This window comes from Drosophila navojoa, chromosome 2 (assembly GCF_054131105.1).
Source record: "Drosophila navojoa isolate 15081-1374.11 chromosome 2, UAZ_NAV_1.0, whole genome shotgun sequence".
Taxonomy (NCBI): Eukaryota; Metazoa; Arthropoda; class Insecta; order Diptera; family Drosophilidae; genus Drosophila; species Drosophila navojoa.
In genome coordinates this window covers 12,443,049-12,459,638 of record NC_142890.1, presented here as the reverse complement: position 1 = coordinate 12,459,638, position 16,590 = coordinate 12,443,049, and the positions used below count along the sequence as shown (strand labels likewise).

The 16,590-nt window shown below is 39.8% G+C and overlaps 4 protein-coding genes across 4 annotated transcripts; 3 read left to right on the top strand and 1 right to left on the bottom strand.

Moving 5' to 3' along the window:
• The first annotated feature begins 8,924 nt into the window (after window positions 1-8,924).
• CAHbeta (carbonic anhydrase beta) lies at window positions 8,925-11,068 on the top strand. Its single transcript, XM_018112558.3, has 4 exons — window positions 8,925-9,251; window positions 10,044-10,128; window positions 10,204-10,391; window positions 10,459-11,068. Exons 1-4 carry the CDS (start codon window positions 9,159-9,161, stop codon window positions 10,858-10,860), a joined length of 768 nt encoding a protein of 255 aa, XP_017968047.1. The 5' UTR covers window positions 8,925-9,158; the 3' UTR covers window positions 10,861-11,068.
• Window positions 11,031-12,595, bottom strand: RagA-B (Ras-related GTP binding A/B). The gene is made up of 4 exons (XM_018112553.3): window positions 12,457-12,595; window positions 12,285-12,384; window positions 11,840-12,224; window positions 11,031-11,781 (listed from the first exon to the last, which is right to left on the bottom strand). The coding sequence occupies exons 1-4, from the start codon at window positions 12,466-12,468 to the stop codon at window positions 11,343-11,345; spliced, it is 936 nt and encodes a 311-aa protein (XP_017968042.1). The 5' UTR covers window positions 12,469-12,595; the 3' UTR covers window positions 11,031-11,342.
• Window positions 12,596-12,918: 323 nt separating this feature from the next.
• Window positions 12,919-13,624, top strand: LOC108659566 (gamma-interferon-inducible lysosomal thiol reductase-like protein). The gene is made up of 3 exons (XM_018112560.3): window positions 12,919-13,064; window positions 13,126-13,437; window positions 13,500-13,624. The coding sequence occupies exons 1-3, from the start codon at window positions 12,942-12,944 to the stop codon at window positions 13,599-13,601; spliced, it is 537 nt and encodes a 178-aa protein (XP_017968049.1). The 5' UTR covers window positions 12,919-12,941; the 3' UTR covers window positions 13,602-13,624.
• Window positions 13,625-14,232: 608 nt separating this feature from the next.
• Window positions 14,233-15,438, top strand: LOC108649174 (GILT-like protein 1). Its single transcript, XM_018098194.3, has 5 exons — window positions 14,233-14,548; window positions 14,610-14,738; window positions 14,805-14,966; window positions 15,045-15,182; window positions 15,259-15,438. The coding sequence occupies exons 1-5, from the start codon at window positions 14,456-14,458 to the stop codon at window positions 15,361-15,363; spliced, it is 627 nt and encodes a 208-aa protein (XP_017953683.1). The 5' UTR covers window positions 14,233-14,455; the 3' UTR covers window positions 15,364-15,438.
• Window positions 15,439-16,590: the final 1,152 nt, after the last annotated feature.

Sequence of the window (16,590 nt, the reverse complement as noted above, 5' to 3'; positions counted from 1 at the left end):
AATTGCTACAGAATGAAATACGCAGCGCACCTGACAACATATACGAAATTTCTTTATCCAGCTACATACATATAATAATGCTGAAAATCTGTAAAACTTGTTAACTTTCCAAATCATTGCAATGTGTGAGGTATATACATCCATATGTATTTATATATATATGTCACATATGCATTAAGTTGTTCGCTGTAAAGTTAAGTCGCATTAATAAGAATATGTAGATAAGATGCATATTCATGTTAAGCTTAAACATGATTGAGTATACGAAAGTAGCTCATAATACTCTGATGGATACATATCTACGATATATCGCATATATGACAAATAACATAGCAAACAAGGTATTTATTAAAGGCATTAAAAACTCTGCTTTGTTTTGTTTTAAATATTTGCATTGATTGCTGAGCTAGTCTCGTGTCCTAAATCACTTTTACAACAGCTCTATCTGAAGGAAAAAATCACAGCATTGTCGCCATCTGCAAAGTGCTCCGAGCCAATATAATTAAGTCCGTCTAATAATGCATATAATAACAGCAGCGTGCTAAATGCGGCCCGGGCCTAACCATCAACTAGAATAATTGTTAAGCAACGGCGGCTGGAAGAAGAGGAGGCAAGGCTGAGGCTTGAAGCGAACTGCTGCTAAACGGCAATCATCGTTATCATCGTCATTTTTTCTTATACATATTTTTTTTCTTTATTTAGCTGGTGTGCGCACATCAACGCGGCAATCAAAAACAATTAACAAGATCGCGACTGCGGCTGCAAGTCCAGCTTCAGCTCCAGCTCCAGCTGCCTGCTAACTGCTGGCTTCTGATTGACCCACTTAGCTCACCTGACAGATGTGTGTCAACTGCAGCGAGAGAATTTTACAAGTTGTTAAGTGTTTTGATTAAGAAAGAAGAGAAAAAAGCTAGCAACTGCTTTGGTAGCGACTGCAAATGTTATTATGTACGTATTATAGTTGCTCGGCAACATGTGCAACACGTTTAACAACTCCAACATTTAAGGCGACTCCAGTTTGTCTTTACTTCAAATCCGGCTGCAGGAGCGCCAACCAAAGCCCCAGCCACAGCAACAGCTACAAATGTAGTGCAACATTTGGTGTCATGTTTTCATATGTTATATTTTTTCCTTTGCTTCGTGTGTGTGTGTGTGTGTGTGTGCCACACATAAGCAAAGCGAGCCAAGCGTAACTACGCGTACTTAGCCAGCCAAAAACAGAGCCAAATTTTAATTATCAATCATAAAGTCGGTACACCCGCCCAAAATACTTTTTGGAACAGAACCAAAAGTTTAACAAGCATGACCCAAGTAGCTCCACGTAAAGTAGCTCGCACTACCAGCCGAGTCACGCGCCACCGATACAAACAAAAAGAGCCGAGAGCCCTAAATAACTATAATTTGTAAGACATTCATATCTGGAAACTTATTTTGACTGCCATTTCTTTTATAATTTGGGTTGATTCTGATGAAATATATGCCTGGTATATAACCTATTGACATTTAGTTTTTTTAGTTTTTCAGATCCAAAAAGTCAATGTAATAAAAGTTTTTGGCCAACCAAACCACCATGGTTCGACAAATGAAATGAAATATTTGAGATATGATTTGAAATTAAATTAGTTCAGTTTAAATCTGAAATAAAGTTTATATAAATTTAAAAATAAATCGGATAAATATGGTTTAAAGAAGAAAGGATTTTAAGCTAACTCTAATGGATCGTTTACCCAACGAATAATATGTTATTTTAATACACATGTATATATATTTTTTAGATCGAAGCAAATTGTAGGCACTAAGCTCTTGTTTAGTGTATATTTAAAATGAAAATAAACATAAATTTTAAATTTATAATTATATTATATTTTGTTTAGTGTATATTTAAAATAAAAATATATATAAATTTTAAATTTATAATTATATTATTTTTAAAGAAGTACTGTAATTTGATTTCATATAAAACAGCTTTGATTTTTGTAAACTGATTAATTGCTGATCCGGACTTCGTTTACATTCATTTAGTTCTCAATGTCAAAATAAGTTACACTCTGATCAGCACATGATATGAGCTTTAGGAGCAACTTCAATGTGCTGAAACAACTTTCATTTAAGTGCGCCCTCTGCTGCTGCTGCAACAACAACAACAACAACCGTAGCAGTACCAGCAGCACCAGCAGCAAATCCCATTACAATGCTCAACGGCAGCGAGTCAAACAATATGTATACATACATATATATTATAACGACGTGATTCTTTTGCATTGTCTGGTCTGGCCTCTCAATTTATTCGAATGTTTTTTTTTGGTGCCACGCGAAGAATTGCAAAAAAAAAAGCAAAAAAATTAAAGACTAGAAAAAAAGCCCTGCCTGAAAGTGTGCGCATAATTAGCCCTATTTGTCGTTGTTGTTGCTGTTGTTGTTTACTTTAGCCATTATGATTGTTGTCGTTGTGCCAGCAAATGAGCATCTATTACATTTCTTTTGTGATTCTGACTGCTGCTCATGTTGTTGCTTTCGCACTAATCTTGACTTTGCCCCAATGTGAAAGTAACAGTTTTTGTCAATTTTTGCCCCAGAGCTAGCAATTTGGGGTCCGCTCATTATGAGCACTGGGAAGCCCAATAGGACGGTGAATATATTTAGTCTGAGAAATGTTTAAATAAAACGTAAGTAGAATGCCAAATTGTCGTCATTAACTAATTCAATTAAGTTTGATTTGTGTAGAAATCGGGCAATTTAATCAAATTGCTCTTATATTTCATGGTGAATATCAAAAGACTTAGGAAACGAACGTAAAGTTATTATTCCTTTTGGGGGTTTCCAAACCAAGCAACTTTTGGACTAGAAACTAGACTAGAAAAGGGAATTGATAGAAAATCAAAAAATAAGAGGATAATAATGTATTATATAAATGAAAGATCCTAGTAGGTTCCAGGTCCAAGCAAACGTTTCCTTCTATAGCTGATTTGTTTCACCTCATGTGAATAAATCGAACATTTGTTTTATGAACATGACGAATATGTATTGTATTATGCGTATTTAGTTACACAATCACAGACATTAGTTCAGATTCAGCAGATGTTGACGTAACTCTGTTGCATTTGCTGTCAAGGCTGTTGTGCCACACATGTGCGAGGCGTGTGTCCTGGAAAAAGGGATATAAGGAGCTGTGCGTGTCATATTGATATTATGCAATACATTACAGAATACTAACAGGCAAAATTAGGCTCAAGGTCAGAGGTCATCCAGCATCACTCGTCTATCGTCAATTTAAGTATACGACAGACATTCTAACGGGTTGAGAGCGGTCTGGGTTTTGCATAAGTTTGTGTCTGGAGAGTTGGTCGCGCTGCGGGTTGCTCTCTGACAACTGAAACTGAAACTGGGTCAATTTTGTGTCACATGCAAAACATTGCCGCTTGATTTACGACTGCCAAGAAATGGACAGCCACTGCAACTGCAACAGAAACAGCAACAGCAACAACAAGAATAACAAATGCCACTGCAACACATTGAGATTGCGGATGCAAATACAACAAAGTCCAAGACAAGGAGAAAGAGAAAGACACCGAGACAGTGAGGCATTGTGGCAGTGAGGCAGAGAGGAAGAGACGACGCTGTCATCTTTTGTCATGGCCATAAAATGTCATTTTAAGCGTGTCTCGCTCTAAGGCGTGCTGGCCGACTGTTTCCACTTAAGTGCGCTCGTCGCTGCCGTCGCATAGTCGTTGTTGTCGTAAAATCGCGCATTTCACTGTTTGCCGTCCTTTGACATGTCTGTCGATCTGCATACCTACCTGGCATGGCCTAACCGTGGGCCTGGGCCACCTAGCAGCAAGCGGATCAACCTTTGTCTTGCCTTCTATGGCAAATTATGCAAAAGCGCATTTTACTTAATGACCTTTCCACATCTTCGACCCTGTGCCCGGCCCGAAAGGGGTTCCAGCGCTTCTTTTTCCCAATTTTTGTGGGCGTTTTGTTATACCAAGTTTATGGCCTAAAACACTTTTGCATCATCATCAGTGAGCCGAATCTGTTTGGGCGTTAATATACTCAATGCCTATCAGTTCTTGAGCATCCAGCATCCAGCAGGCAGAAAGGCAGGCAATCAGGCCGACAGCAGCCGCTGAGATCATGCGTAAGTAAATAACAGAGCCGCTTCAAATTGGGTCAGGGCACACCTCTTTATAGCTCCCGGCTCATTGACAGAGCGCGCTGACTGCCCAGCCAGCCGGCCCAGCAGCACATTCACATCTACATCTCACATAACTCATAATAAGCAACGCCCACAAGCCAGATAAACACAAAATCTGGCCCGTATTGACGCGCTTCACAACATTTTCACGAGTCCACACCAAAAGTTATAAAACAAGAAATGCTATGCAAACATGACAGACAAGAAACATAAATATAGAATGAGGTAAAATTCACATCGTTGGCGATTCAGAAATTGCAAATATTTAAAAACAATAGAAATGCTGTTTCAACTCTTGACGCTTGTCAAGTGGAACAAGAAGTTGAAAAAGAAGAAAATAAATCTTCTTTTAAATATCTATATATAAAGATGACTTCAGTTACTGTTACATATTTTAAAGTGTATATAAAAATACTTAGGATTTTCTATATACAAAAATATGTTTACATTTATTTATTTATTATTCATATAAATATAAAAGTTTGATTACATTATATTAAATATTCACTATCCAATTAAATTGAACGATTTTATAAGATGTGCAGAAATCCAAAAACAAAACTATATTTGTATATGAATATATCTAAATATAGTCATAACTGTACCTACTAATCTGTAGCGTCTGCTGATTCGACAATATACTATAACCGTTATCCTATTAAGACGCAAAACAAAAGAAAAACCTATTAATATGAACTATATGCATCGACTTTCATTATTTCCCTAGCTTATTTCTAATGATTCAAAAATATATATCTGCTCAAGTCTTTATCATTTAAACTTATGTAGATTGGATACTGTATAATTTCAGCTTAGCTTAGCGTAGCATTAACTGTTTGCAGCTCAATTAAGAATTTAAAAATTTCTTTAAGTGTTAAGCATTCAATCGCAGTCGGCGATTGCTTTTAGGCGAATAAAGCGCGTTTTGGCCAACTGAATTGACATATTTAGGTTAAAGAGATGCGACTTAAGCCCACTTTTGATCTCATTTGCGTTGCAAAGAGAAATACCAACAACAACAACAATAGCAACAACAGCAACAACAGCAGCAGCAGCAACATAAACTGTTAGCATTCTGATTCACTTTCATGCGCAGCGCGATCGTCGATTCCGATTGTGATTGTGAGCTAAGCCGAAAGACGCATAAACAAATAAAAGTTACTCCAAGCACCAAAACATACACGTAAGCACTCACACACACGCAAACACAAAGCCACACGCACAGAACGAAATGCAACAACAATTACAACAAAGCTGAGAATGAGATTTTATTTGCTTAACCAACGCTGTGAATATTTAATTTGCACACACACACACACACAAACAGGCACACACACATAGGCGTACACACACCGCTTTAACGACGCTGCTGACCCACTTTTGAAGCAGAGGCAGCTTAAAAGCTGGCGGCAGAGAGCCATACAACGCTAATAAGAACAGCAATGCCGCCATTACGAATACAAATACCCTCATACACACACGTATCTACACACACACAAGATACTCACTAATTAACTCAACCAAAAGTCAGCCAAAAGAATCAACCAACTCATTTGCAAATTGTGTCTGTGCGAGTGAGAGCCACATCAGCCGAATGGCAGCCGGAGTAAGAGAGAGAGAGAGAAGGAGCGAGCGAGTAGGTCTTTGGTGAAAGGGCATGCGAGAGCAGCGTACAGGTAACACCCATATAAATTATGCTTAGGAAACCCCAAAAAGAAGTTGGCCAAAAAATACAATGACATCATTTCATCAATTCAGTTAGTGGGTTAGTTAGCTGGGAGCGAGAGACTAACAAGAATCTTAAGGGATCTGATTACATGCATAGCAATGAAACGTTTTTCCACCGAAGAGAACTCTTGTATAATTTATATATTATCTTAATGCTTTTGGGTTTTTGATATCGTCATTATGCATGCATATATAAACATATTTAAGGATGAGAGATTTACCTCTATAACATACAATTTTATAGTATTTTATAAATTATGAATACAATATTTCATATTACATGAAAAAGGGATCATTTTTTTAACTTTTTAGTTAATTCAATTTTAAGAGCTGCACTTGATGAATCAATCGGTAAATCCCAACGCACCTGCAATAAAATGATCATCTTGCTCATTCAGTTTCCCTCAGCCTCTCCCTCTCTGTGTCCCTCCTCTACCTCACAGAACTTCACAGCACCTACACAATACCAATACGCACGCACCCATCACGCAGACTTGTGCATATGTTATCTACCTCATTTATTGTTCAACACTGTTAAGTAACCATCATCATCCAAGTTTTGTTTATGTTCGCTGCTTTGGCCCAAATTCTTGAAAGCTGACAGCAACCAAGACACCAACACTCGCACACACTCACACACACACACACACATGCACATGCACAAGAGTGAAAGGAGGAGAGCGAGGGGCTGCTGAGGGCCGAGTGGCAATTCCAGTTCCATTCCCATTCGTACACTCCCGCTGTGCGCTGGCTATGTAAAATGCTGCGGTTCTTTTCTCGTTTCAGTTTCAGTCGTCGTTGTTGTTGCTGTTGTTGTTGTTGTTGTTCGGATAATCATTGTCATGCTGGCGATTCTGTTTCATTATTTCGTACCCACGCTTTTGCCTTGGTTGCTGCTGCCTCTTCCCCTATCTGCTATATCTTCATTCTCTGATGATGATAATGATGATGACGATGATTCCACTTGATAGTAATTGTAATGAGCTTTAGCATGGACGTTAGCGTTCTGCCCGCCTGATCATCATCATAATCGTGATTTTCTCAAAAGATGCAGATGCTGGCACCATCGTCATCATTTGTTGGTCACGCTGCGGTTTTTTTTCCTTACCCCACCTCCCCCCCTGGACAAATTTACTTTTTGTCTTCTTTCTTCTCTGCCTTCTTTCGTTTTCATTGTTTTTGCTTGTTTAACCAATATTTTGCCGCTCGATAATGAAAGGAAAGCAAAACAAGAGACGAGCCGAGCCAACCCGAGCCGAGTGCCCCCAAAACAACAATACTTTATAATCATCAAGAGTGAATCTGCTTGGGCCTCGACTCGCCTTCGAGCTGGTGAAATGCTTACTATTATTGTTGTTGCCGTTGTTATTGTTGTTGTAGTTGTTGCTGTTCTCCAGCTCCGCAACTCCACTACAGCATTTTGTCGGTAACCCCCTCGGGCTGTGGCAGCAGCTTGAAATTTTGTTGGCTTTCATTCTGTTACGGGGGATTTCATAATATTTGCACTGGATGCGCGAATGCCTCTCTGACTCTTACAGGTGTGTAACCCACTTTCGGACTCCAAAAAGGCCTGAGAAAATTCTTAAATGGTTAATGAAAGATGCGACGCACGTTTCCAGGAAACGACATCGCCTCATGTACGTACTTACTCACATCAGCCTCAGTATAATGAAATGCTCACTCTTTACAAAGGGCGATCAATTACGAGCAACAACGGTCGACGTCCTATTATTAACGTTATACAAACTAAAGCTTTCACCATTTTTTCTGCCTGCCTAAAAGTAGGCAATGGAATGATGAAATGCATGATTGGGATTGAGTTACATATCAGAAAAAAAACAAACATTTGTATTATTGATTACTTAGTAAATCGTATCACTACCATGATATTATATCATTAATGTCACACTTTATCTTATCTGTTATATTTTATTTTTAGATAGATAATATCATGTACCGAAACTATGAACTGCTAATCGGCTCAGTAAAAGATCCCTGTATGGACAATAAAATTTCTAACTCCACATGAATATGTAGATACTAAAACAAAAACCATATCTTATTCCAGTTGTTAGAGAAATATCTATTTATATACCATATATTTATATTTATATTTATATTTATGCAACTCTAGCTAAACTACACCCTGTATTAATAAATATATAACTAAATGATTACCCAAAGACCTTGCATAGTCACTTTTGATTAAGCGTGCATACACACACACATATATATATATAAATGAGGAACAAAATCAAATCATCGAAATTTCTATTAATGATAATGAAACGCACATCAGAAACCGTGTCCAGCGCACAAGGAAGCCATAAAATAAACAACAGCAATCGTATCAGCCAAGCTGATAAGTGTCCCATATGTCGCATATGTAGTGTATCTGGGTGTTGTCTGTCTGGAATTCGTTAGCTGCCTCTTCCCGATTCAATTATGCAATTGATTCGCTCATTTTTGCCTCAGACTACAAAATTACAGAGCAAATATTGCAGCATGTTGACACAAAAGAGGGCCGCGAGGCGCTTCGACAGTGGCCCAGTTAAGGTGTGTTCTAGTTCTCGTTTTCATTCTCCTTCTCCTTCTCGTTCTCGTTCTCGTTCAAATTGCTGCAGACGCAATTTATCGCTGACGTCGCGACGTCATCAGCCATATGCGAGCCCCTCAATTTTCTGATAGAAAAACGTGCAAAGGTCGCTCTCTGAGCGAGTGGCACAGCTATGATAGAGTAGAAAATGTGCTCACGTGCTCACGACCCAAAGTTTCGAAGAGAAGGGTGAGACACATTCATGTGTAAAAGAAAAGTATGCCAAAACGTAAATTATAATTACCTATATTTGTTAATTATTTTTCATGTTACCAATATACATATAAAAAATATTAAAAATGACCTTCCCTGGGTATATTTGTTGCTTAACCACTCATTCTAGTCGTGAGCGTAGTTTCCACTCGCCGTGCAAACGCTCTCAGAGAGTCCAACTAGACTGTCAACATTGCCAACAGTCGCTGCTCTCTCGCCGCAGTCGTCGCGTGTTTTGGAAGCAACAATTCAATTTCAAATGCTCCGCCGACAGTTTTGGTTGGTGCTGCGAGGCGATTCCAATTGGACTCGAACAGTTGAGCGCAACACATGTGAAATCAGTTCCAAGTGGATTCATTAATAGTGCCAAAATTAGGACTTATCAACTTATCAACTAGTTGGCGTAATTAGCATAAATCGCACATCATGGAGCGCATTTTGAGAGGAATTATGCGCTATCGCAACACGACCCGTGAGCAAATGGTCAAGGAATTTCAAAAAGTTCGCGACCATCCAGAGGTGAGTAGCTGAATTTGTTAATGTGTTATTGAGTGAGCTGATTTCTAATTAGCTAAGCCAAATACTCATTTACTGAAGCATAACTTCGACTAGTGCGGCATGCGATTTAGTGTTGTGTGGCAATTATCACAGTGTTTATGACTTGACGAACCAAACTGAAGTCCAGACACTTCGAGAGGAGCTCGTAGCACGCTTATCTCGCGTGCTGTCTGCCTCTCTTTCTCTCTCCCTCTCACACACACTCTCTGTGCATGTGTCATAGAAGGCATTTGAAGAATGCCTCAGCGTATGCCTGAGGGTCTTCTAGAGCTTAGACTCTGCGAACAGGCATCACCTGCTCGCATTCGCTCTCTTTCTGCCTCTCTCGCTCTTTCAGATCGTCTGATTTTGGTAAACAAACAACAAAGGCTAACCGGTTGAGTTTACTCAAGTGCAAAATATTTATTTTTAAACGTTTAACATGAGTGCTTTTACTTTTCCACAATATTTTGTTAATTAATTAATTAATATAGAAATTAACAAAGAAAAAGCGTTCAGGTTCAATTTAAGTTGTCTTGCAAATTGTTTAAGCATATCAGATTCATGATACCCTGCATGTTAACATTGTTTTTCCATGAGAAAGAGAGATGGACTGACTTTGACTAGTTCATCATATCCCATCAAGCACTTTGGCATATGTCCAGAGAATTGACGCATTGACAAGTTGACCACAAACTGCGTTACTAAATATACTCATTTTATCCAATCTGAGCGCTCGATATCTGTTCTAATATTAAACGTTGCCCTTATCAGCCGAAGGCCGTGTTCTTCACCTGCATGGACAGTCGCATGATACCCACGAGATACACGGACACACACGTTGGCGACATGTTTGTGGGTGGGTACGACACACATAGCGAATCACAATTAAACCAATATCATTTCTGACACCTGCCCTCTTTCCCATGTTTAGTGCGAAACGCGGGAAATCTGATACCGCATGCCCAGCACTTCCAGGACGAGTACTTCAGTTGCGAGCCAGCGGCATTGGAGTTGGGCTGCGTCGTCAATGACATCAGACACATCATTGTGTGTGGACACAGCGATTGCAAGGCCATGAATCTATTGTATCAACTGCGTGATCCCGACTTTGCATCCAAGGTAAGCTGGTGTGGAGCTCGTTGCAGTGAATTGGAATGAATATCTGATCTGCTTCTCAATATTCCAGCTAAATCGTCGACTGTCTCCGCTGCGATCCTGGATGTGCACGCATGCCAACACCAGCCTGGAAAAGTTTCAGGAGTGGCGCGATGCAGGCATGAAGGATCCTCTCATATTCTCCTCGGAGACGCCGCTGCGCCGCTTCGTCGCCTACATCGACGAGGAGCAAAAGTTTGCCGTCGAGGACAAGCTATCGCAGATTAACACACTGCAACAGATGTCGAATATTGCGTCATACGGATTTCTCAAAACACGCCTCGAATCCCACAATCTGCATATACACGCGCTGTGGTTCGATATTTATACCGGTGATATTTACTACTTTAGTCGCGGAGCCAAGCGATTCGTTGCCGTGGACGAGTCCAGCGTAGATCAGCTCTCTGCGGAGGTGAGACGGTTCTACTCCTAGGACGGCCAATGCGATTCTCAGCCAGCAGTGCCTTGGATTTATGTGTCTGTGATATGTGCAACGCGATGTTGGGTCTTATATACATAGTTGTTCCCTATTTGTTACTCGATATACATACATATGTATACGTGTTATTAGATGTGGCATTTATATGTATATATGAATATGTCTTACGGTTAGCCATTTGTATTTATAAATGTTTGTTTTTTACATAGTTTGGTGTTTGTTCTTTGTATACAACTTAAGGCCTAATGGTTTAGTGTATAAAGCGCTCTTATAAATGTAGGAAATATTAAGGCTCATACTCGTTCGCTGAACAAGAAGGCGCTGGCTATATATATATATATGTGTATATGCATATTGGGAAGCATTTTGACTTTCGCTGTGCAACAATAAACCGTGTGCTTTCGTAACGGAAAACAAACAGTAACAGAAATTGATAAACATTAAACTTAACGACAATCAAACAATCCGACAGTTCATCAGTGGTACTTGTGGTTGTGATGGTTCGTGGCAACGTTATTCGGGTTCTCCAACTCTTCAAAGTACTTGCGGGCATTGCGTATATTGACAAGCGTCGCCTCCGAGGGGAGATTGGGGTCCGACATGACCACCATGATGTACGTGTTGCTGGTGAAGGTATCGATGAAAGCGGCAAACGCATTGTTGCGCACCTCCATCGATTGGAACTTGGCCCCCAGCTTGGAGCAGCTCAGTTTAAACTGTTTAATGATGTTCGAAACCTTTTCGAACCGATGCGAATCCCGATTCTTTTTGCTCTGACAGTGTGAGATGACCAAAAAGGTTGCCTTCTCGAACAGCAGCACCTCATCCGCCTCAATCACATTGGCAAAGTGGGTCAAAGAGTTCTCCAGGGCTGCCACATTGGGAATTAGCATGGTGACAATCGACGACCATGCTCTGTGGAATTAAAGGTCGATCAGGCATTAATATTTCATGAATCTATATATTTACTTACTTGTACAATGTCTCATCCCAAATGCTAGTGCGAAAGCACGTCACATTTCCGGGCTTCGATAATCCTATGAGATCTCCCTCGCGCACCTTAAACACAATATCACGCTGTTCTTCGGCAAGCAAATCCATTTTATGCACTAGACAAAATATCTTGGCATCTGGTGAGTTGTGAAGCAATGCTTCGAGGCAACTTTGATAGTAGTGCACGTCCCGCTCCAGCTCCTGGCTCTCAACATCAAATACATAAATGAGAACCTCAACATTGCGGAAGATGTTGTCGGGCTGCTGCGTACAATATTGCTGCATGAAACTTTCCTGGCCACCACAGTCCCACAGATTGAGAACCAAGTTGCCCAGGAATCGGACATGAGAGTGCTCCACATCGACTGCAAATGATTAATTGATAAGCTTCTAGCTTGGGTGATACGGTATAAGAATGTATTTACTTGTTGCTCCCAGACGGGTCGTATCACGGGCAACGTAGTTGGCAAAAATGATGGACCGCATACTGGTCTTCCCTGAGCCGCTCTTGCCCATAAGCAGTACCTGTTTTGCATACAAAACAAATTTTAAATTTCTATTCGAATGCCACTTTTGCAACTTTTGATATTTACTCACCTTTTTCTTCATGTTTTTGCTGTTTTCGTAGTTTGTTTTGTTAAAAAGGCTGGGTCCAATCAGAATAAAATGTTAATGTAAATTGTGCTTATCGTTTATCGTTGGTTGGCTATCAACACATTGTGGCGGTCGGTCGGTTTTTTGTTTTGCAACGGTGAAACAGCAAATTTCAGTTTTCTTTGGCTGTTGTACAGCACTGCTTACACTCAATCAAAAGCTGCTTGCTATAGGACGGTTACGCCAATTTTAAAAATTAGTTTCATTTGATATGCACTGCACATCAATTAAATTATTGATGAAATCCAGTTAAATATTAACATTTCATGATAGTTCTTAGCTGGGACATGAATAAGTTATACCTGGCTCTGACTTTGCTTCAGATTTTGCACTGCAAAGGCAAATTATGCCGGCGGTCGATAGAGGTCAGTTAGATACAAATTCTGTTTTAGAATTTTCATGGGAATTTTTTAAATCAGCCTTTGGATATGATGGTTTTGTATGAGTCCCTCTGTCCTGATAGCCAAGAGTTTATTCAGAAGTTTTGGCCCGTTTACCGAAAATACCATCAGTGCATCAATCTAACGTTGGTGCCCTATGGCAAGGCCTCAGTAAGTTAACGTTGCAAAAATCATGCTAAATGCCAATTAATTAATTAATTTTTACGTCTAGCCATCCAGCTCAGCACCGTTTGGTCATGTATGTCAGCATGGCCATCCTGAGTGCTGGGGCAATCGAATGCAAGACTGTGCGATTCATTCCAACTTGAACCAATTCGATCAGATGAAATTTGTAAAGTGTCAAATGAAAGACCTTGGACTGACAGAGAAAAAGAATCTCAAGTGCGCTCGGGCCTCAAATATCGTGAATCACGTAGAGCGCTGCATGCAGCCAAGCGGCAACGGCGTTCAACTGCAGACCCAATCCTCGATTATAACCAACCGATACAGCTTTAGCGAAATACCTGCAATTGTATACGATGGAGTGAGTATTCATTAGTAATTAATTCTATGAGTACATATCTATATATGTTTCTATTTATATAGCTATTTTCTGAAAATCTGCAGCGGTCTTCTAAAAGGAAAGTCAAGAAAACTCTATGCAAAATATTGGTTAAAAAGAATCTCTTACTACCCGATGATTGTTAAAATTTATTGGGGTTTTACGGCTATATTAAAGAGTTTTTAGATGATTTGAAAATTTTCGAATTAGTTAAAATTATGAGAAACAATCACAAATAAGTAGAGAAAGTTCTTCACTTAGCATCTGGTACTATATAGGTTTTATATGAAGCCTTTTCATTTCTGAATAGTGTTGTACCAAACGAACTTGGGACAATAGAACTAGTATATTTTACTAAATAATATAACGTCATTCGGAGTTTTTGGTGGTTTATTATAACATGTATACCCTGTATTTTGTATAATTTCCTCATTAGTTTTTGAGCTTTTAAACTAAACTTTTTATGGGTTAATGGTCAAAAAGAACTTGTTCATATCAACGGTCTCTCTCTGGGCTTTGAACTTAACGTCTTTCGGAAATTAACAGTTCGAGGGGGCAATAGTATACGAATTGTGAATTAAATTAAGAACCTGATCCCATGTCCATTACCCAGTTAACACCTAAAGCTGTAACTGTGCGGCATGATTCGATATTGGAGTTCCGAAACTGAAACAGAAATGTAAAAACCGGCTTTCAAGAGACAGAGAGAAATAGAGAGAATGAGCACGCTCATTGAGTCCCATTTAACTGTTCACATTCGTTGTCCAAATTAAATCCAAAAATCGACAAAACGTTCAGTCGCAGAACTGAAATCGAATTGAACGGACGTAAAAACACGGCTCGAGGCATACGAAGGTGAAGGCGGCGCAACGACTTTTCGATTCTGAAAGTGCATCGAAGGTCGATTCTCATCGATTGGGCGAAACGCATTGCATATTCACATATATTATATTTGTATATTGAATTTCGGAAAAGAAAAACCAGCGTATATATAGTGAATATGAATAAGCTAATCACTGCCTTCTGCATTTTTGCTGTGCTCAGCTGCAGCCTGGCCGAAGAAACTCCGCGTGAAAAGCGACAAGCTGAAAAGGTGAGTAGTTGTGGAAAATTTAGGGTTTCACAGATATTCACTCCACTTTTGCATTCCTTAGCTGCACATCACTCTGCTGTATGAGTCGCTGTGTCCGGACAGCAGGAGCTTCATGCATCAGCTGGGACCCGTGCACGAGGAGCTGAAAGAGTACATTGACATTGAGCTGGTGCCATTCGGCAAGTCTTCGGTGAGTATGGTGGGATGAGGATGAAGAGATAGGCTATAGCTGTTAATGCGAACCTCTTTCCGACAGTCTGAGCAAAACGGTGCGATCTTCCACTGCCAGCACGGACCGGCGGAGTGCGAGGGGAATCGTCTGCAGAGCTGCGTCATCAGCAGCAGCAACGACCAGGCGGCGCAGGTGAAATTCGTCGTTTGCCAAATGTTTGCCTCGAATTATGCAAATGCAGATAAGGTGCGTATGCGCGGATAGTTTACCAAACAACGGAGTTTACCTAACCAGTTAGCGACCTTCACTATTCGCAACTTTCAGTGCGCCAGCCAGGCCGGCATCCGCACGGACGTGGAGTACTGCATGAAGACTCCGACGGGCACCAAGCTCCAGCTCGATGCGGAGCTGATCACGAATCAATATCGGCCCAGCTTTGTGCCCACCATTGTCTACAATCGGGTAAGTGAGCGCCAGCAATGTCTTCTACTCTCTGAACTGGTTTTCACTTTGGATTACGCACTGGCCCCCACAACAGGTATTCAATCAGCAGCTGCAGGACCAGTCGCTGCGCAACTTCCGGGCCACCGTCTGCTATCTGCTCCGCCAGCAGCACCCGCTGCCAGCCACTGTCTGCCAATAAATCTCCAACTTCTTGTGTATTTATCTGTAATGGCCAGCAAGGCCTCACCAATAAATGTTGTAATAAACCAACAAACTGTCTGTAGAAGTCAGAGATATGTAACTGATTGTCTGATTGGTGCTAAGTTGTTAAGGAACTCATTTGACTCGGTTGAGTATTACGTTTTGTGATATAACTGCACTCAAGGAACTATGCTCAATTGGAGTATGCCCGTCGGAAATCATATAAGTACACTTTCAACTTAGCTTTGATAGTTAACCGAACTGATAACTACTGAGAGAGTTTTCTTATCGAGATTGACTGAAGCAGGGTAACAACACTCTTTTATAATAGTAATATCTATAAAAATATTTATACATGTTCATGTTAGACCCCCGTATAAGATTAACATTGTCTAGAGATGCAGGACAAGTCGTGTAGACCATTCAATAATACTGAGTTCCTTACTGATTAACGGAAAGATTCTGTTGCTGCACATCTTCAAGAATAATTATTTCTATATGTAGCTAATGACGTAAAACCCTATACCTTTCATTTCTATTTTGAGTACGAACAAAAAGTTTCTCTTACTAATGTAATGTTAGAGAAACAACAATTAAAATCACACCTAGATGCTATAATTGTAGTTTTATACACAGACTCTATACACATGATATATACACTATTTTAAGCCTGCTTAGATACAGACTCCAGATCTTAGGTACGCTAAATTCATTGTGCATTCACCTGGAGTAGAGTAGCAGGCAAATAAATAAAAGTAAAATAAATTTACCTTCTGCTGGGTATATAAATACAAATCAAGATATTAAAGTTGAGCTCTTCATACGTGTGTTGTTGTTGCTGTGTGTACAGGCATAAGGCCTGATAGAACTGCTGACACTGCTGCTGGATAAAGGCGATATTTGTACATATATATATGTAATATATATACACTTTTTTTAACCGAGTCAAGTGCTATATGTGTGTCTTGAACGGGAGATAAAGTTGTTGATAGTTCAGAGTATTTAGAGTGTGTATAAAAATAATTGTTTTGACTGTGAAATGTGTCATTAATACCAGCTAATTAAATTAAGTGAGACTTAAAATTCGCTACTTTTATGGCAAAGCTTAGGGAAAGAACACATTTGGCTGTCGTTTCTCAATAACGTAATATTCTAAAAAGTGTATCTGCATTAGAGTTATGGGGAGATAAAGATTTAGAATTGACTATTCCGGATCAACTAGGAG